We start from the raw sequence: 21,420 nt of genomic DNA on the forward strand, positions 1-21,420 counted from the left end.
TCTATTCTCCGTGTCCAGTGAGCAGTGTTGTGTCCTTCCTCATAGCATTTGGAAATGATTTACTGGAATTACAAAACCTATTTTTTTTTTTTTTTCCTTAAATTTCAGCTTTGGCTCTGGCTGCTTTTTAGAATTACGCAAGATAAAATTATATCTGAGGGCTTAAAAAGAAGAGGGGACGGGCAACTTGATATTTAAGCAGCTTGAATGGTTTTTCTTTTCTTTAGTCTTAAAGAAATGCACTTGCCTATGATACTGTCTCTCCTCTCCAGTGAAATGATTACTCCTCCATTACTCTATTGATACAATATTGTGCATGCTAGTGTTGTATTTCTATACAGTAGCTTGAAATTCATTAACTTATACTGTAGGTGTTATGTATTCCTATGACAAAAAATTAAGTCTTCAAATTTTTTAAAGTTCTTTTTTTTTTTTTTAATTTAATTTTTCCTTTTTGGGGGTAAAGTTTGCTCTACCAAATAGTGATCGTAACAAATTGATCTGTTTTGGATGTTGCTATAGTGACATGCAGTTATATATTTTGTTTTTAAAAGGGTGGGGGGGGGAAGCAAAAGAAACACCAGTGTTAGCTTAATCTTAATGTCTGGTGTTTGTCCTGGTGAAATTCTAACTATTACAGTGTAGGAGAACAACGAGTATGTTCTCTGAATGAGCCGTTGTGCTTTTGTCATGTTACGCAGTGAACTATTTTCAAGGTCTAATCAGTGATTATTTTTCCAGCTCCGTGTTTCTCTAAGGAATTATTTCACACACGGACCATTCTTAGCAGTTTTCCTCAGTGATGGAATACCATGAATGTGAGTCATTATGTAGCTGTCATACATTGAGCAAATAAACTTACAGATCTGATGTCAGTGCTACTTAGTTTTATTTAATGAGTTTTTTCTTTGCTTTTGAAGGTTTGCTTAGACATGGGCCTTCTATCGTTCTCCATCACCCAAGGAATGAGGTCGAATTGAGGAAAAGGGGGCAAGACAGTATCTATTGAAAAGCACCTGTATCTGGGAATCAGACCTGGGTTTACTGATCTTAAAAAATCATTGCACCTTTTAGGCCTTTGTTTTTCTCTTATAAGATGAGCATATTCAACTACGTCTCTGAGAGCCTTTCTGATTTGTGAGAAGCACAGACCTGAGTTTGAGTCACAACTCCTTCGACAGATTGCTGGACTTCTGTGCCCTGGAGGTGTGGGTTTAAATGAGAACTGGACCATGTGCCTGCTTCAGTATATGTTTATTAACCAAAAAAACTAAACCCGTTGCTGTCGAGTCAATTCCAATTCATAGGGAGCCTGTAGGACAGTAGAACTGCCGCAGAGGGTTTCTAAGGAGTGACTCGTGGATTCAAACTGCTGACCTTTAACCACTGTGCCATCAGGGCTCCATATTTTATTAGGTGTCCAGTATTGGTAATTTCATCAAGTCTTGAATGAGATGGTTCTTTGTGATTGAAAAACCCATAAAAACTGTCTTGAGATTTTTAGTCCTAAAGTGGTCCCCCGGCCTTCAGAAGGCCTGCTCTTGTTGAAGGCAGTTTTCAGAATGTGAACCACAGAGTGACTCACATCCCAGGGTGTGGGGGGTGTGCTGCCCTCACTGTAAAGAGGGATTTGTCTAAGGAAAGGTGAGGGAGGGGAAGGTTCTACTCCATCCACTCTTGCATGCTGCTGGAAAAGGGGAGGGAGCCTTGGTTCACCAAGTGCAAGAAGATAGCTTTTGGGGTTTTTTTAATGGACAAACCAGGAATAAAAACCCTAGTGTGAGTAGTTTTTTTGCTTTGTACTAAATGAAATCCCCTAAGTTAGCTCATTTACCACTCAGCCACTCTGGGAGTGCCACTGGCATGGCAAGTAGAAATGTGGAAATAGAAGTAACTGATGTGCCTGAGGTCACACAGCTCACTGAAAACCCAAATGGAACCCCCGTCTTCTAACTTCCTAAGCTTTGTCTGCTTAACACCAGGCTGCTGCTGTGCAGCTCAGAGACTAACCAGCTTACGTTGACTGAGTCCTTTTAGTGCGCTAGGTACTTGGGGTAGAGAACTGAATTGGACATTGTCTTACCAATAAGGAAATATAAATATGAGCAAGGTCAGAACAGTCAAATGTTGATACCGGGTCATCAAGGTTCTTCAGAAAGAAGAGAGAGCTCCTGAAAGTTGGGGCTCTTACACCCTTGTAACTTCCCATTGTGAGTGCCTAGAATCTGATTTTAAGACCTGCCTTTAGGAGGTCCACAGACACTTTAATTTCTCTTGAGATAAAATGTTGCTGGAAGTCTCTCCAGTTAAGATTTCCTTAATGCAAGCTTTTTTCATCTCAAGTCCTCTTTGCATAACTCTTAAGAGCTTTTATTTATGTGGGGTTTAGCTGCCAAAAACTAGAAAGCCCTCATTTACTTGAAATAACAATAAAAAACCCATTACATGTTAAGATACCTTTTTTTTTTTTTTTTAAGAAAAGTAACTTTTCCAAAATGAAAAATAGAAGAGTAGTATACTTTTACAATTTGGCCAGCTCTCTTTTAATGTCTCGCTTAGTAGAAGTCAACTGGATCCCCATAGCTGCTTCTGCATTCAGTGTGTGGCAATATGTAAATTGGGTTGAAGTATCTGAAGGAAATCTGGCATCACACAGAAAAGTAATCGGTAAAGAATAGCCCAAAAGATTAGGGGTTGGGTGGCAGGAGTACAATAAAGTCTAAGGTAGTTATCATAAGTCAAGAAGGGAGTGAGTGCTCTGGATCAGGCACTAATGATAGAGGTCTTTTTCCTCAGTACACTCTTTGTCATTGTGTTCTGACTCACAGCGACCCTCTATGACAGGGTAGAGCTGCCCCTTAGGGGTTTCATAGGCTGTAATCTCTACGGGAGCAAATTGCCAGGTCTTCTGTGGAGCTTTTGGGTGGGTTCAAACCACCGACCTTTGGGTTAGCAGCTGAGCACTTACGCATTGCACCACCAGAGCTCCTTCCGTGCACTCTAGAATTTTAAAAATAATGTGATCATGTGAAGCAAATAAAGGTTACGGCAGTGATTATAAAGGACTGAATAACCCCTTCTGCTCGGGGCATCCACAGAGCAGAGGTCTCCATTCTAAGAGCTTTGGGTGTGGGTCGGAGGAGTCACCACACAAGGTGAGTTAGTGCGGAGGACCTTTTAGCGTAGCAGTCTGCTGTTCGGTGCAAATGCAGGTTCCCTTCACGCTATCTCGGTGTAATTACCACATGCGCTGGCCCCTGCACTGGTCAGCCGGAACTGCCTGTCCACGCACCGGGTGAGCCCAGTGGCCAGGGTGGCAGCTGCCACTCCCGGGTGCGCAGTTCTCAAAGCAAACTTGGAGAAACCATGTTCTGAAACTTGGTGAGTAACTGATTTCTAGGAGTTGGCATTAGGTGGTCACCCGCCGATTCAGAACATTAAAATGGCATACCAGCTTGCTAATGAAACTGGTGGCTTGAATTTTTCCATTTTGGTATGGATAACCCCCCCCCCCCCGAAAAAAAGTGATTAAGTATGGATAAAAGTGATTAAATCTGAATGTCCAGAACCTGACCTCTAATTAACCACAGGTAGCTGTGGTCAGTGAGGAGTTAGGATGAGAGTGGCTGTATCACACCAGGTAGTAGGTTTGTTGGTTTCTTACCTTCGGGCTTAAAACATCCGCACCTGGCAAGACAAATACTCAAGATTTCCCAGCTTCGGTAGTGCACCCATATAGCACTCAATATGCACAGTACTGGAGAGAAGAGTAAACACAAATTACTTTGGGGAACACAGCTTTTTGAGTTTCAGTTTTTGAGTAGGTGGTGCATACACAGTATAAAAGTCAAAGTACAAAAAGGTATAATCAAAAACTTTTTTGCATTGCCTTTGAGCTAAAGATAGTTTACCTTTTTAAAGGATTGTAAAGAAAAAAAATTGCAAAAGAGACAGTATGTGGCCCACAAAGCCTAAAACACTGGCCAATAGCTTGCCGACCTCTGGTTTATCAGGAATGTTCCCTCCCCTGTCTGTTGCCCAGCCACTTACTACCCTTTCCTAGAGGTAACTCACCACTATTAACAACTCATGCTTCCTAATCTGACTCAGCCTGAGACAGAAGGCTTTTCGTCTCTACCTTTGAGACGAAGAGTTTTTGCTGCTTTTTAAAGTATTAAGTGACTCTTGGATCTTAAGAGGTTTTACCTTGTGATTTTAAATACGGATCATTGAAATTTGGTGGTCCCAATAAGTACCTCTTGAATTAGATTTAAGGGTAGCGATGTGTTTTGGGGGCATCTTGCTCCCAAATTTAGAAAAATGTCAAGCACAGAAGTTAAAATACAGTGATACAAATTTGAGAGCTGCAAATCTGGACTTGCCAGCTTAGTAACAGGCCCTGGTGCTGGCCCCCGTGGTAACAGTGATAACCTATGCCCACCACCCTGACACAGCACACAGCAGTTGAGGGTTTGTCATATTTGATTTACAATTCTATATGTTGTGGGATCTTTAAATTGAAGTATGACATCTCACTCCAGAGTTCATATTTCTAAAAATAAGGACATTCTGTTGCATAACCCCACAGTATTACTATCACACCTAAAGAGATCAACAGTAATTGCCTAACGAAACAAAAAAATCAAACCCGTTGCCCACAATTCCAATTCATAGCGACCCTGTAGGTCAGAGTAGAACTGCCCCATACAGTTTCCAAGGAGCGCCTGGCAGACTTGAACTGCTGACCTTTTGGTTAGCAGCCGTAGCACTTAACCACTATACCACCAGGGTTTCCATAATTCCCTAATATCCAGCCCATATTCATATTTCCCGAAACTGTCCCCACAACAATGCCTTTGACAGCTCTTGCTTCCTCTCCCCCCCACAACTAGTATCTAATTAAAATTAATTGCATTGTTTTATTAGGCTTCCTTAGTCTCTATCTAGGAGTCCCAGTGGTGCAGTGGTTAAAGCACTTGGCTGCTAACAGAAAGGTCAGCAGTTCAAAACCACCAGCCACTCCATGGGAGAAAAATGTGGCAGTTTGCTTCCGTAAAGATTACAGCCTAGGAAACCCTATTGGGCAGTTCTGCTCTGTCCCATAGGGTCGCCATGAGTCAGAATCAACTGAAGGACAGTGGGTTTAGTCTCTTATCTAGCGTATTCCTCCCACCTCTTTTATGACACTACATTTTTCAGGATGCCAGACACTAGCAATCTTACTGAATCCCACGTTCAGGGTTTGTCCAGTTGTTGCCTCCTGTGTCTTAGAACTTGTTTCCCATCCCTGTTGGGGCACTTTTTTGTCTTGCACAAGGATTTGGCTTTGTCCTTCCATCCAGCCCTTTTCAGTGGTCGATGTGGTATTAAGCAGCAGTCAGCACCAGAACCTGCTACCTAAGCTGACAAATTCAAATTTGGACCTCTCAGTGCCTCAGTGATAAAAAGGCTAGTGGAATTTACTGTGACCCATGGGAACCACCTTCTCTAGGCTAGGGTCTTCTGCCTCTTCACAACCCTCTCCTGCCTCCTGCTTTGCCTGGATGGGGAAATTACGAGGTGTTCCATAAGCACTTGCTTTGATTGAGCAAGCTGTCCCCACATGCACTCACTTGGGTTGAAGTGAATGGTCTGTGGCTGTTCTGCCCCTGTGCCTGGGGGACGTGGTGAAAACTGCACCTCTGTGTTCAAAGGAGTCAGAACAGGCAAGTGGGTCTGAGAGGTGGCCTTCGGTGGAACCTACATTAGGAGAATGAATCCAGACTCGTTTTTACACAATCTTGGTGTTAAGTTGGTTCTTTCCACCAAGATAGACAAATTACTACTTATTGGCTCTTTTATAGGGCCGAGAAGAGACATCAAAGCTTCTACCTGTTCACTCTTAGCCACTTGGATCTCCTGTGCCCTGCTGTTCGGCTCTTAGCCTCAAGTCAGATTTTAGGGATGGGATTTTGATGATCAGATCTTTAAAAGCCAGATGGAAAAGCTCATGTTTGATTCCATTAGGTTTGTTATCAAAGCAAAAAGCAACCCAAACCCATTGCCATGGAGTCGATCCCGACTCATAGCAACCCTGTAGGACAGGGTAGAACTGCCCTGTAGAGTTTCCAAGGAGCGCTTGGTGGATTTGAACTGCTGACCTTTTGGTTAGCAGCTGTAGCCCTTATCCACTACACCACCAGGGTTTCCTAGCAAACCAAACTGCCTTCCAAAAGCCCTTCGCCTCCAAATTACATGATACTTTCTGGTGTTAAGGTTTACAGTCATTTTTGCCTGCTAAATTTGAAAACTTTAAAACATTCCTTGTTGGGAATGTTGAGGCCCCTCAGTGATTTAGGTTGGAGAGGGTTGAGTAGTGGGCTCTTGCCCTAAAGATTACATTCAAAATAGATGAGCCACTCGTGGCTGACTGCAGACATTTTGAGTGAGTCCGTTTCTCTCCCTAAACCACTGTCCGGATTCCCAAAATCAAACAGCCTGTATCCCATTGCTGGCTCAAAACAAAAGGAGTAATTGGCGCCCCTTGGTATATCAGCACAAAATGAACCTGGGTAGGGGAACAAACAGCCTTGGGCAATCCTCAGGGCTTCAGCACCCAAGAATGCATCAGCGGCAACCGGTCTGCCCCCCCCCCCCCCTTCCCATTACCTGGCCTACAAAATACTGCAATGATGCTGGTTTTGCAGGCATCCGTCCTGGTCCGGGTCTGGCCACCGACCCCAGCCCTACTTAGGGGCTACAGCGTTGCTTCCTCTGCTGCCCCCCAGCGGGCACTCCCGGTCTCTGCAGCTGGCCCCCAACGAAGGATCCTCGCCCCCTCGCCGGGGGTCGGGGTTTCAAGGTCTCCGCCGGGTTCTCCTTCCAGCCTTCTGGCTACCCACGTTTAGCCCTCAAGCCCAGGTTTGTTCCCCAGCTCCAGCCCACCTGGGGTCCCCTGGCCTCTCTCTGTCACATCCCATCCCCAAAGACCTGGACCCCAAGGGAAGAATCCGTGTGCGTATCCCCGCGTGGGCTGCAGACCTCAGTATTGCACTGGCGAGCATTTGCACACGTGCGTGCGCCTCTACACGGGCGAGTCCACGTGCGCGAACTCTGCATGGTCGTACAACACAAAGGCGAGGCGGGCGTACGCGCGCCCTGCGGGTGCTCGGCTCCCACTGCCCCGCGAGAGCCTTTCTCGTGCTCAGGTTCTTAGATTTCAGAACTACGGACCCTGACAGTCCGCTGTCGCCAAGGCGCCAGGACTGTCCAGAGACCCGGATGTGAGCGAGGCGCGGGGGGGGGACGCGGTTCCGTAGGCTTGCAACGCGAGGTGACCCGCCTTCCAATCGCAGAGCAGTGATGAGAGCCAATCAAGAGCCAATCTGTCCCCACTCCTCCAATGGTCGGCCTGTTGCTAGGGCTTGGGTTTCTGCTCCAGGATCTGACTGCTCGCAGCCCCGGGACAGATTCGTCCAGACCCGGCCCTCCTCCTTCCGGGAGCCTTTGTCTTGTCTTTACCTAAATCCACCAGGCGCTCTTTGGAAACTCTTCGCGGGGATTCTGCTCTGTCCTTTAGGGTCGCTATGAGTCGGAATCGACTCACAGCAGTGGGTTTGTCTTTACGTACATCTTTGTTACCAAAAAAAAAAAAACACATTTTTTTTTTGTTACCCGGAGTAACCCGGTACGGGCTGTGAAGGGCATTGTAACGCTTTATATAGGACGTTAGTGACATTTATGGGTGTTGTCCACTACCGAGATCAGTAGAAGGAACTGGTTTGGGGGGTCCGAGGTCAGACCCCCAGCTAGTTGCACCCTCAGACTCCTGCTGGACTTTTGGGCCCTTGTCTGCCCCTCGGTTTCCCCATCTGAACAATGACATGATTGCTAATGTCCAGTACAGGTTTGCCATTTGTTACTTGTGTATACCCTGGGAAGCTCTAGTTATTCCCATATTGCAGAGTCGGGAACCAGGCCTCCTTACACACCTTGCCCCAGTTCACCAGTATCAAAGGGGTAGGGGCAGTGGATCATTGAGGCAGGGGCCAGACCTGGTGTCCTGAGGACACGGAGGCCAGCCCCTGCCTCTCTCTGTCATTGAAGTCCAGATTGCAACATGTCTGTCCAGCCTCAGCTGCCCACGTGCCCCATGTGTTGCAGCCCCATCCTTCTAGTCTTCGTTGCAGTTGTGCCTCTGCCTGAATGTCCTTCCTTCCCCAGACCCCACTGACAGTCTTAACTTTGAATTGAACAGTGGCCAGTCAGGGCTGGTGATCTTTGCCACCATCAGTCTCGACATATGTCAGGGGTGCAGACTCCCCAGTCTCTTCCCATCTCCCAACATACAGCTGCATAACCTGAGACCCAGGGAGGGTAGGGGAGTTGCCCAAGTCACCAACCAAATGTGGATTTAGGAATTGAAGATCCACTTCACTGTAGCTGACTATTTAGAAAGACGGAATTTCTGTCACTCAGCAATGTCTGTTAATTTCTAAATAAAGGACTGTCTGGTGGCAGAAAGTTTAAGAGCTCAGGATTTGATTTCTTATTCCACCATGTGCTTGTTATGAGACAAAACTCTCAAATTCCTTCATCTTTCAGAGTGTCAGTTTCTAGATCTTTAAAATGGGAATGATACAATCTACTTCGTAAAAATGCTCAGCACTGACTGGGAGCTTTCGTGTGTGTGCCAGGCACTGTTCTAAAGACCTCATGTATATTACTTCATACAATCAGCTTCATTTTACTGGTGAAGAAACAGATTTAGTAACTTGCCCAAGATTCCATAGCTGATAAGTGGCTGAGGGGAATTTGAACCCAGGCAGTTTGGTACCAGTGCCCACAAGCATAACCGTGATCCTCGGCTGTCTCTCAGCGGCCACGGGTTGCTGTGAGGATTTAATAAGCTGACTTGTGAGGCATATTCAGGCCAGTGATTGGCAGCTAGCAGGTGCTCAGTACACGGCAGTTCTCATTAGAAACAGAAACAGTGGTGAACACCATCAAAACTGCAACAAGGTGGGGCAGGGTCCCCAGATCCAGGCCTTGGTTGCCAGACCCTGCAAAGGCAGAATCAGGGTCTGGCAGCCAGAAAGTGAGCTGGATCCCCCAGGAGGGAACTCCCAGGAGGCCTTTCCCAGGAGGCCTGAGGGCCCTCGGAAACTTAGCAGAGAAGAACTTGGCCAAAGACACAGTAGGCATGTGGTTGGGACGGGTGTCAAGTGTTTTCTAAGATTGAGTCTCTTGCCTCCCTTTCTACCCAGCACTCTGAGTAGAGACTCCTGAATGTTCTGGGGTGGGCCGGCATCAGGTGCCTGTGGGGCTCCTAGGAGAGCACCAGGGGTCGGTCACTTACTGTCCAATCTGGACCAGGGAGGATGGGGGTGCACAGCTGAGGGGACCCTGCAGGGAGGCAGTCAGTCTAGGGGTCTGTGTTGGCACTGCTCCAGCGCTTCCAGCACTGGAGTCAGCTGCCCTCCAAGGTGAGCTGGGCCTTCCTACAGAGTGGACCAGCACTGCTTGACCTCTGAGCCACCTGCCACCGACTGTTGGGATTGATGACTCTAAGCTCCTCCCACCCAGATGCCATTGCCTTGAGGCCCCTGCTGAGGGCTTGCCCTGTGAGGCCACTCCAAGGGTTCAGGGCTTTCAGGCTGTTCAGACAATGAGAGGAAGGTCTTTGGGATCCTCACTGGAGCCACTGAAAGCTTTGTAAAGGAATAGTTTGGGCACCAGGGCTCAGAGAGGGGTGGGGTAAGACTCATAGAGGGTACAGACACTCCAAGATGGGAACAGGCTCAAAGAGGAATCTCAGGTAAGGGAGGGGGCTTGATCAAGTGAGGTGCAGGGAGGGGGTGGGAATTCAGAAAAGATGGGAGAACTCAGAGGAAGGAGGGGGTATTTCAGTGTGGTGGAGGGGGCTTGGTGTTGGGAGGGGGGCTAACTAAGTAAAGGAGATAGAGGATCAGGGAGGGAGGGGACACTCAGTGAGGGGGATGAGAGTTCAAATAGGAATCAGAGAAGGGAGGAGGCTTGGTGGGGAGAGGGCTCAATGGCCTCTTTGGTCAGTACATCTATTCACCTATTTAAGTTATCAATTCTCACAGTCCCCCCAGCCATCCCTCAGAGGACATTCGTGAACCCAGCTGTCTTAGGCTGGCTTTTCTAGAAAAGCAAAACCAATGAACCATATATATATAGTGAGAGAGATTTATCTCAAGGAAATGGCTCACACCATTGTGTTGTCGTTAGGTGCCGTCGAGTCGCTTCCTACTCATAGCGACCCTATGCACAATAGAATGAAACACTGCCCGGTCCTGTGCCATCCTTACAATCATTATGCTTGAGCTCATTGTTGCAGCCACTGTGTCAATCCACCTCGTTGAGGGTCTTCCTCTTTTCCGCTGACCCTGTACTCTGCCAAGCATGATGTCCTTCTCCAGGGACTGATCCCTCCTGGCAACACGTCCAAAGTATGTAAGACGCAGTCTCGCCATCCTTGCCTCTAAGGAGCATTCTGGCTGCACTTCTTCCAAGACAGATTTGTTTGTTCTTTTGGCAGTCCATGGTATATTCAATATTCTTCGCCAACACCGCAATTCAAAGGCGTTAACTCTTCTCCAGTCTTCCTTATTCATTGTCCAGCTTTCACATGTGTATGATGCAATTGAAAATACCATGGCTTGGGTCAGGCGCACCTTAGTCTTCAGGGTGACATCTTTGCTCTTCAACACTTTGAAGAGGTCCTTTGCAGCAGATTTGCCCAATGCAATGCATCTTTTGATTTCTTGACTGCTGCAATTGTAGGGGCTGGCAAGTCCCAAGTTCACAGGTCAGGTGTCAGGTTGGCAGCTTCTCCTGACTCACATAGCTGCAGGGGCTGACAAATCCCAAGATCAGCAGGTAATCTGCTAGCTCAAGTTCCAAATATCAGAGGATCCAGAGCAAGAGCCTTGCTGGAACATCCATCTATACACTGGGGGGAGGCCACATCCTCAAAGAAACTCCCTTTCAACTGATCGGCTGCTCATAGCAGATCTCATCATGGACCTGATTATCATTACGTAAATGCCAAACTACATCATAACCACCAAACCATTGAGAATCATGGTCCAGCCAAGTTGACACATGACCTTAGCCATTGCACTGGATTGCCGAGAGGGGAGGCATGTGGGGAGAAAACGGTTACCCAGAGCCTGCCCTGAGCCCTGGGGTCAGGATCAAGCCTGAAGGCCCTGCTCAGGGTCCTGCATAAAGCTGTCTTCACATTCTTGGGCACCCCTGGGATTCTGGGCTTCCTACTATTGTTGGGGGGGTCCTGGGTAGCCTCCAGTCTTGATTTCCCCTTGATTCCCATCCTGCACAGAACTGACGACACTGACCTCCAGACAATTGGCAAGGAGTGCCTGAGAGGCCACCCAGATCTCTCAGAATGAAAACTGAGCCCAGAGTGGGGCTGATCCTGGCCTCCAACAGGAGCAGAGCTGGCCCACACCCAGATCTGGCCTCAGTCCAGCACTTTTTCTGAACACGGAGCCACTCCTGTCATCTTTCTCCATTCTCTGCCAGGCAGTGCTGCTCTGGAGTGGGGGTGGGACAGCCTTCCTTCCGCAGCAGCAGCCCCTGGACCACCAGTGCTGTATCTTGATCCAATCTGCTCCATAGACTGGGCAGAGTCCATTCCAGGCAGGGAGAAGGGTAGGAAGAGCCCTTATTCTACAGGGACCCTCCCCAGGGCTGGCCAGTTTTCCTCAAGGTCCCCAGACATGACCTTTCTCTCTGGGCTGGGAATTGGGAGCCCTAGACTTGCGTTTGACTTTCTCTTACTCTCCTTCTGCCACTTGGTGGAGGAGGAGGTGGGCCGTCTGGTTGGTGGGCTCGTCCCCCCTCCATGCTCCTACCTGAAGCATCCAGCAATTCTGTGATTGATGCAGAACAGAGCTGTCCCTTAGCTAAGCCTAGGACTCCGGACATGTTTCATGCTGCCAGCTCTCCCAAGACCAACTGCAGGTTGGTAGAACTGTCTCATAAGAAGTCCACAAGAATATGGCCCATCCTTGGAGGCACAGTTAGATTTACGCAGTGAGGTACAAAGTCACCCAGGGAGATGGGGAAGAAGGGGGCGAGGCCCCAGAGCTCCTAAGAGGGTTCCAGCCAGGGATAGAGTGATATCCTGCTCAAGTGTGTGTCTCCCCACAAAATTCTGTGCTCCTCAGGGCTGGCACACAGGGGCATCAGCCGAGGGACTGACCAGTATACCCTTGGGGACTGGGCCCATGCTGAGCCTCCTCTACCCCAGGGAGCAATTGGGTCCTGCTCTGTCCCCAACCTGCAGCGTGACCTAGGCAAGCACAGTTCCTGTGGGGCCTCGGGCTCCCCTCTGTGTGGTGAGAGGTGGGGCTGGACCATCTCTGGGAAACACATCCACTGGGTAAGTGGGGCTCACCAAGCTCTGGGCCCCGGCATGGAGGGGACGCCTTTTTCTAATTTGCCCACACCCTCTGCAGCACACTGCCCGGCCTCTTGACGCACCCTCTTGTCCGTTCTTCTCCAAGGGCCAGGACCATGCCTGGTCCCTCCCCCGCCGAGCCCCAGCGATGCCTCCTGTAGCCTGCACTGAGTTTGGCCTTCAGTGCCCTCCAAGAAGGGACTCCTCACCTCTCTCACAACCCTGCTTACTCATGCCATTCCCCTAGTGGGCTACCACCCAAGGTTCACTTCTGTAAATCCCTCTTTCCCACCCCTCTGGTAAGACCCCAGGATGTCCTGGGCCTCTCTAAGGGCACAATGCTGCTGGTCACTGAGCTGCTTTCTCCTCCTGCCCCCTGAAAGGAAGACTTGGACTGACTGGCTGGGTGCTGGGCCCAGAGGAGGTGCCCACAAGGAGGGCAGGTTTCACAACTGGGAGGGAGGAGGGCTATGGAGAGACCCAGGAATCAACCTGGAACCAAGGGTGGCTTGTGCCCTCCAGGGATCCCTGAGGGAGCCAGTGAGCAAGGGGTGAGCAACAGCCTCAGGGACTTGAGGTCCTCAAAAGAGCTGACTTGCCAGCCTTCACCATAAGCCTGAGAGATGGGGCATTGTCTCCCAGGCACCCTCAGCCTGAGCAGAGGGGCCTAGATGCTAACATTCATTGAATCAAGTCCAATGTCTAAGTCCTCAGACCTGAAAGACATCAGAGGCCTTTAGAGATGGACCCATTGAAAAGACGGGGCAAGGCCTGGAGGGTCTGGAACCGCTCCTGCACAACAGTAATCATGCAGAGGCTCACCATGTCTCTAAGCGCCCGGTGCGAACCCCTCCCAGCGCAGACCCCCAGACATGGGCTGACCTGCCCCGCCCTGCCAGCCAGATCCCATTCCAACCAGAGGTGCTGCCCCAGACCCCACATGTAAGCTGAGCTCTGGCATAGGGCCAGGCCAGCCTCAAACATCCCTTCTCTCTCCTGCTCCTGGGGTGGCCCAAGCACCTGCCTCAGTTTCCCGACTTTAGTTTCCTATGGAGATTAGGGCCTGTTTCCTTTGTGGGGACTGAATTTCTCCCCTCCCACCTACCCTGTGCCCCAGTCGGGTTCCAGCTGATGGCCTGAAAGGCCCCCAGGACTCAAAGCTGCTGCCTCTGGAATTTTGCCCATAGGCTTCATTTGCAGAGTGGGCTCCGGGTGCACAGCCCTGAGGCCCTTGGCAGCTGTTTGCATTTTGCAGCCTGGCCACCCTGACCAGCACTAGCCCCTCCTGAGGGCCCAAAAGGCTTCACCAGGTGGCACCGGAAGCTAAGGAGCCCAGCTCCCTGTCCCCCAGCTCATCTTGTCTCCCCTGCCCCCTCCAGGACTTGCTGTGGGGACCTGAGCAAGTCCCTTCACTCTGAGACTCACTGTTCCTAGTTGTTAAGCAGGGGTAATAATACTTCTTCACAGGGTTGATGTGAAGATTAACTTGTCAGAATCTTGGCACTGGCTTAGGACACTCTGAGGGCACAGGCAGGGAAGCTCTCTCAGACAGGCCAGGGTGGCCCTGCTGCCAGGTATGGGGGAAGAGGTAGGACTCTGGGAACTGGCAAGCAGAGTGAGGGTGAGGACTGGACAGGCTGACTCTCTGGGTGCTGGCCACAGGAGTGTGGAGGCGTCCAGGAAACTCCTGAGATGTGTGTGTCTGTGTCTGTGTCTCTGTGTGCCTATGTTTGTGTCTCTGTGTCTTTATGTGTGTCTGCATGTGAGTGTTGCGGAAGAGGGGTAGCCAACTTAGGGGTCTGAAGCTCGAGAAATGGGTCTGCACAGTCTCAGGCGCTGGTGGGTAGAAGGGTGGGTAGACTGGGCAGCGCCCTGGCTGACAGGCCCAGACCCATGCTCCTGGTTGGGCCAGCACAATTCTTGTTCTGTGTGTTTATTTCCCTGTTTGTTGGCTGCCCTCCAGGTCCAGCAAGGCCTCTGAGGGCTTGGATCTGCTCTGGCTAATGCATGCCTGCTCCAGAGGTGGGCATCACAGCAGGCTGCACCAGGGACAGGCAGTAAAGGGATAAGCTGGGCAGGAGTGTGTGGGTGTGTTGCTCCAGGCCCCTCCCTGCACAGTGCTGCTCCTCTCTGGGACCCTGGGAAAGTAGGGCTTTGGCTTAGAAGAGAATGTGGGAGTGTCTTGCCACAGTCTCAGGCTCTGGGACCTTTGTGAGTGGAGGCAGTGTTGGGTCTCTCAGATTCTTAGGAGCTTGAGAACCTGGCTCCAAAAGCCTCAACCTGCTTTCTGTCTCCCTCAGGCCTCTCAGAATCCCTCTTGGGCCATGTTACCTGGTGGCCAGTAGGGTCAGGCAGACAGGAGAGAGGACTGAGGTAGGTTCCTGCCTGGGCCGGACAAGGCGGGCCTCCTGGGCAGCATCCTCCGTCAGGCTCTCCTGCCCCTCCTCAGCCAAATGGAGACCACATTCACTTCACTCTCTGCAGGCCCCAGCCTGCATTTCTGGGCATGGGGGCCAGAGGATTAGGTGCTTTGTTGAGGCCACCACCCCACCCCCCTCAGAAAGCCACTTTGGAGTTGCCACACTTTCTGCATGGTCCTGCCCCTCTCTGGAGGATAATGACGTCAGGAAAGAACTTTGAGCTCCCAGGTCGCTCCCCTCCCCCAGCCCTTCTCTGTCCCCCTTCACCTGACCCCAGGCTAGTTGTCTTTATGTTCCAGAGTTTGAAAGCCAGAGTCAATTGCCCCTCCTGGTTTTCCCTGTCCCGCACCTGGCCCTTGAGGTTTTGTCTAGTTACAGCCATTAAAAAAAACATTACCTCTCTCTTAATGGTCATGGGGCTTAAAGACAGGGCTGTGTCCTGTCACATATACACTATATCCCCAGGGCTTGGCTCCCGGTAGCCCCTCAGCAATTCTGATGAATGTGCGAGTGTGTGTGTGTGAGTGTGCAGGGTACTAACCCCCCCCCCAACAGCCCTCCACAAACACCAGAGTCTGAGGCTGCACCTGGCGGTTGCTTCGAACTTTATTTGAGAAAAACTGAAGGTAAACGTATCAAAAGAGCATACAGATTGGTGAGTGGGGATGGCCAGCGATGGCTACTGGGGTGTGGGGGTGTTTGGGCAGCAAGGTCGAGACTTTTACTTGGCAGCAGGCTGCTCGGACTTCCCAGCTTCTGGACTCCCAAGCTGGGCACGTGCCTCAAAGGTGACAGGAATGGTGATCTCGGCAGACTGGGTGGCTGGCTTGGGCATCGGGGCCTCCACAGTGAGTGTGCCCTCAGGGGACAGGGAGGAGGAGACCAGGGTGGGGTCCACACCCTGGGGCAGCCTGGGCATGCAAAGAGAGAGGCCAAGAGTTACACAGGGTAGGCACCGCGGCCTTCCACCCAGCCCCTTCCCTCCCGTGAGCCCCCTCACCCCATCTCCCGGACGATCTGGGGCCAGGACTCACGTGTATTTCCGGGTGAAGCAGCGGGAGATGTAGCCGTGCTCGTCCTGTCGCTCTTCGTGCTTGCCTGTGGGGAGGGGGTGGTCATGAACCAGGGGCCCCGCCACCTGCCCTGGCGTGGCTGGGGCGCAAGGCAGACGCTGATGGACTTAGGGGTTTGGGGGACCCGCCTCTCCCGGGCCCTCTCTCAGAAAGTCCTGGAAAATTCGTTCCGGTCTTTTGGACCGTGGGGGCACTGCGCCAGCTCGCGGGGCCTTGCAGGCGCTTGAGCACTTGCACGCCCCCAGCAGAGACTCGGGCAGGGGCAGCGCCGGGACCGTCCCCGCCGCTACATGCCAACAACACGCCGGGTGCGGCGCAGCACGGTGGGGCGCAGGAAAGCCTGATTATTTGGGGAGTGGGGCTGGGAGTTGACGATGGAAGGGGTGTTTCTTCCCTAAATAGGCCGTTTTTAGAGCTGAAAGGGCCCTGAGGAACTACCCCCTAATATAGAAGGCGAAACAGACGGGAGGAGTGGCCATGGCAGGCGGCTCAGCTCCTGGTCCTTGGCTACTTCTAACTTCGAACCCACAGGCCCCGCGCCCACTCTTTCAACCGCCCCCCCCCCAGCCCGGCCTAGTTCTTCACCCCAGGCTGGCTAAGTCAGGAGGCCCGCTCTCGCCATACTAACTTCGTCCGCCTGCAGGGGAGCGGGGCCTTACCGGTGATCTCCACCACGCCGTCCTTGGTCTTGACCGTCAGCTCCTCGGGGGCGAAGTGGTTGACGTCCAGGGACACCCGCCAGCGGTCGGACGTCTGCCGGATCTCCGAGACGCCGCTGCTGAGTTGCCGGCTGAGCGCGCGGCTGTAGGCAGGCGCGGCCACGGCCACGGGCCCGGCGCCCTCGATCGCGGCTGCAGGGAGCGGCCGCACGTAGCCCGGCCAGCCGCTGTGGCCGAACCACTGCGACCACTCCTCGGGCAGCCGGGGGAGCCCGAAGGCCTGGTCGAAGAGGCGGCTGTGGAGCGGGTACCAGTCGCGGAAAGGGTCCCAGCTGGGGCTCCGCAGGAGCGAGAAGGGCACGCGGCGCTCAGTCATGCTGGTTCAGCTCGGTTGGATGCGTCTGGCTGAAGTTCGGAGAATGTGGGGCGGCTGGCCCCGCTAGGGCTTTTATGGGTCTCCAACCGGATATTTTTAGCAGGCGGTGTTTCAGGTCTCTATTAATGGCAATGACTGGCTGGGGTCTGTCCCTCCTCCTGCATTCCTCCAACGGGGGCGGGAGCGGGGGCGGGGGTGAGGCGAGGAAGGCCCTGCCCACATCGGGAACCTTCTGTTGTTAAAAAAAAAAAAAAAAAAAAAAAGGGCTGGAGCGCACGTACTAGTGTTGGCCGGACACTTGCAGGCCTGGGCGCTAAAGCTCTGAGCTGCGGTCAGTGGACAGTCCCACTCTTTTGTTAAGGAGGACAAGCCGAGAGAGTTTGAGTTACTTGTCCCAGGCCACACAACTAGTAAGCAGCGGAGGCAGGATTTGAACCACACTGTGTCTGTGATACAATGCCTTAAGAAACAATCTGGTGTGGTCGTTAGGAACCAGACTCTGGTTCTGCCTGAATGCACATCTTGGTTCTGCCCCTAATTGTATTAGTTTGGGCAAATGAGATTCTTTGTGCCTCAGTGTCCCCATTTGGAAAATGGAGATGATGTAATAATAATGCTTATAATAATGAAGGCTTCTGTGGCTTAGTGCCAGGCCTTAGGGCCTGGTACCTAATGATTGTTAATATTATTATCTACTTGAAATGCACAAGAGGGAAGAGGAAGGATGAAAAAAAAAACCCAGAGGAAGGATAGTGTGTACAAGTCTGTTCCCTCCACACCCCAGCCCTGTGGCAGAGGAGATGGCATGTGTGGGTTTGACATTCTTCCCTGCCCCTAGTAAACTGGGCTGGCCCAGCTCAGAAACCCCCAGGTCTAGTCCTGAGAGGGTGGTGGTGGGGGAAGCTTATTGCCAAGTCTCCTGTTATATCTGTTTCTCAAGGAGCACTGGACAGGGAACCTGAAGTGCAGCAATCTGGAATCTAGTCTGGGCTTTGTCGTTGACTTACTGTGTAATTTGGGGCAAAGCACCTCCTTTCTGTAGCCTCAGTTTGTCCTTTTGCATCTTATGATTTCAAACCCCCTTTTGTATCTGATTCCCACAGCACAAAGGGAAAGAGGGATTCTAGGTGATAGATGGAGTCCCTGGGTGGTACAAATGGTTAACACACTTGACAGCCAGCCTAAAGATTAGAGGTTCGAGTCTACCCAGAAGAGCCTCAGAAGAAAGGCCTGGCAACCTACTTTCCAAAAAAATCAGCCATTGGAAAACCCTATGAAACAGAGTTCTACTCTGACATACATGGAGTCTCCATGAGTTGGAGTCCACTTGAAACACTAACAGAGCCAGACCTCTTGCCTCCTAGTATCCAGGGCTCTTACCCTTGTGGGGCTCCTGCCCTGGGGTCCTCTGGTCCCTCTTTTCCCAGCCCATTCTACTTGCTACCCTTATGCTGGGGCTGAGGCCCTCCTCTTGCCAGGTCTATAGGGGACCTATACCAAGGCCACTAAGGCCTTGCCCTGGCCAGGCCCAGACTCCAGGCATACCTGAGAGAATGGGAGCCAGGACTCGAGGTTGCTCATCTTGATGGGCTGGGGGTGGCCACAAGTCTCATGTCCTCTCTGAGCCTCGGTTTCCTCTTTGAAAGAGAGCACACAGACACCTCTCTTTCTTACCTCCCTGCTGCTCATCGGGGAAAAGCCAGGACTGGGCCCCGAAGCCAAGGCCACCTCTGGAAAGGCCTCTGAGCTCCTGGGGTCTGGAGAGCCCAGGGTGGGAGGCAGGCAGGACTCCTGACTTCTGCCCCATTTCTCTGGCTGGATCATGTCATAAGCCCAGTGGGTTTCTGCTGGGAGCTACTGGCCGCCCCCCAAGGGTCTCAGCTTCAGGAAGCCCAGGCCTTTGCTCCCTAGCATGTCCAGCCCCACCTATCCCTAGCTCTATAAAACAGAGATGAGATCAGGAACTAGGGAGGGCCTCATCTGCCCCTGCCTGTCCACCTTGGCCCAGACTGGAGCCCAGGGCACCCCACCCTAGAGGGAGCTGTCAGGTGTGGTCAGGATGCTTTCAAGTGCAGCCTTGCCAGGCCCAGACGCCCTTTGGGTGGGGGCCGTCTGCTGGCTGCCAGCCCTTTGAACACAGCTCCGTTCATCGCTCCCTTCATCTCACCTGAAACCAGGGTGTGGAGAGTCCATCCCCGCTGGCCCAGCCGGAGGAGGAAGTTGTGCAACCCAGGGGGCCCCACAGCACCCCGATCTGGGGGCTGAGAATGCATATCCATCTTCAGTGGGTCAGTTCTTGAGGGACAACTTTCATATCATCCAGTCAATCACAAGGGAGGGACATGGATGGCTCCGGGCAGCACCGCGCTGGGCGAGATGGGGGTGGGGGTAGGAAACTGCATTTGGGGGTTAGACGGGATTGGGAGTGAATCTGGGTACTGGTGGTCTTTCTGGGCCCACATGTCCCATCTGTCAAATGGGGTAAATAATAAATGCGCCCACCCTGCAGGGTTGTGGTGAGTCTCAAATGCAATAAAGCCTGTTACAGGCCTGGGGCTCAGTAAGTGCTCCTGGCCTTTAATTTTGGACATTGCAGCTTCAACGAAGTTGTATGTATGTGCTTTACTACTTCAAAGTATCTTATCAGAGTTCCGTTATTCAGATGAGAAAACTGAGGGTCAGAATTGCCCCAAGGTGACAAAGCTGGGAAGGGTGGGGAGGGATTGGAACTCAGGCCTCTTGATTCCCTGCCCATCAGTCAAGAGACTTCCCAGGCAGCCCAGGAAGGGCTGTGGGTTGTAGGCTCCCAGAGTGCAGAGTGGGGTGTGCAGCTAAGGGTTCCTTGTGGGGCCAGGCACTCTGGGTCCCTTCCAGCCCTGACCAGGCATCCTTCCTTCAGGAGGTGATACCGGACACCTGCCACAGGGCTTGGTTAGCAGAGCAAGGGGTGGAAGTCAGCCCTGACTGGCCGATTGTTCTTTGACAATTTGAGACTCCGACTCTGGCATCCTGGGGCGCTGAGCTGCCAAGGGTAGTTTTTCAGTGCTCACCCCCAGAGGTTTTCCAGAAGCCACAGGGCAGGTGCTAGCCCTACCCCGCTTCATTACCTATTGTATGGTCTGGGCATTCCTGCATCCGAGACAGCCCCTTCTCTCCTCCCTAGCCCTGAAGTCTGGGGTGCTCCTGAGCAGCCTCCTTTGCACCATGTCTGAGGCCCTGGCCACAGTAGCCATGCCCTTGGCAGGCCTTTGTTAACTGCGGCTGAACTGGCCCCTCCCTCTTTGGCTCAGGGTCAAAGAAAGCTCCAGAGTGTTCAGGCAGCTGCCTGAGCTCCCTGGAGAGGCCTGACAGCTGACGATTGCACCAGCCACAGGGCCTGCCAGAAACTGAAAATGTAGGCAGCCGTAATTAGAGTGCATGGGGGTGGCAGGCACGGGGTCTTTCTGGAAGCTTCTATACACTGCCCCTCTGGGGCAAAAACCCATCTCTGGCCTGCCTTGCTTCCTAGGCCTCTGGCTTCTGAATTGTCCAGGGGTCATCCCTCCCCAAGCACTGCTGAAGGGGACTAGGAGGGAGCAGGTGGGAGGGCTGGGGATCCATCTTCCAGCACCTTCCACCCCCTCTCCATGGAGCAGAAAAAATGGGAGTCTGGGAACCTGGGATGTCTTTGACTCTGTGACCTTGGCCAGGGGCCGGCTGCTGTGACTCATTTTCTTCATCTGCACAATGAGACCATTGGACTGGCTGTTCTGTAAGACTCCTTTCAGGGCCAGGAAGCAACAGTTGCTCCTCCAGGGTCCTCCCTACCCCAGTGCCCTGCCTACCTGCTCTGCAGTCTAATGCTGCAGCAGTAGGGGGGGTGTACATGGTAAATGGAGGCAGAGATTGAGGGGTAAGGGGAGGAGGTGAGACACTCACCAGGCCTGAGATGTGGATGTCCCGTCCCTGTTGACCAGCTGAGCCTAGGCCAGGCGTGACTTGGGGCTGCTGTCCCTTTAAACCAAAGTAAGGTAAGAAACAGGGGTGGGGGCCCAGGAATTCCCCCTAGACTGGAAAGATTGGAAGGAGAAAGGGATTCCTGTGCTGAGGTGGATTTGGGCTTCCAGCCTAAGGGAGAGAGGCCCTGGAAAGTGAGCAAGAGGCTGTGGAGATGGGGCCATGAGACAGGGCACCCCCACGCCTTGGGTTTCCTGAGAGCCCTCCACAGGTGGAGGGGGTCTGGTGATAGGAGTGGTTTGCTAAATACTCCCGCAGCTGAGAGAGAGGGGCAGACAGGAGGCCAGGGGGCTTCCAGAAGCATATCGGAGAGGGAAGGGATGGGGGTACTGGCTCAGGGCTGGGACACCCAAATTGGGCATATGCACTTGTGTCTTGTTGTCCTGGGTCTGGGGTCGCAGGTGAACGGTTAGAAACCGTTAGAAGAAATGGAAAAATACTTCCAGGGAAACGGGAAATAGGAAAG

The 21,420-nt window shown here is 52.0% G+C and overlaps 1 protein-coding gene across 1 annotated transcript; it reads right to left on the reverse strand.

Annotated features, from left to right (window-relative positions):
* Nucleotides 1–15,438: 15,438 nt before the first annotated feature.
* Nucleotides 15,439–17,096, reverse strand: HSPB1 (heat shock protein family B (small) member 1). The gene is made up of 3 exons (XM_064295924.1): nt 16,583–17,096; nt 15,885–15,948; nt 15,439–15,761 (listed from the first exon to the last, which is right to left on the reverse strand). The coding sequence occupies exons 1-3, from the start codon at nt 16,956–16,958 to the stop codon at nt 15,572–15,574; spliced, it is 630 nt and encodes a 209-aa protein (XP_064151994.1). The 5' UTR covers nt 16,959–17,096; the 3' UTR covers nt 15,439–15,571.
* Nucleotides 17,097–21,420: the final 4,324 nt, after the last annotated feature.

The sequence above is a fragment of the Loxodonta africana genome, chromosome 12 (assembly GCF_030014295.1).
Source record: "Loxodonta africana isolate mLoxAfr1 chromosome 12, mLoxAfr1.hap2, whole genome shotgun sequence".
Lineage (NCBI taxonomy): Eukaryota > Metazoa > Chordata > Mammalia > Proboscidea > Elephantidae > Loxodonta > Loxodonta africana.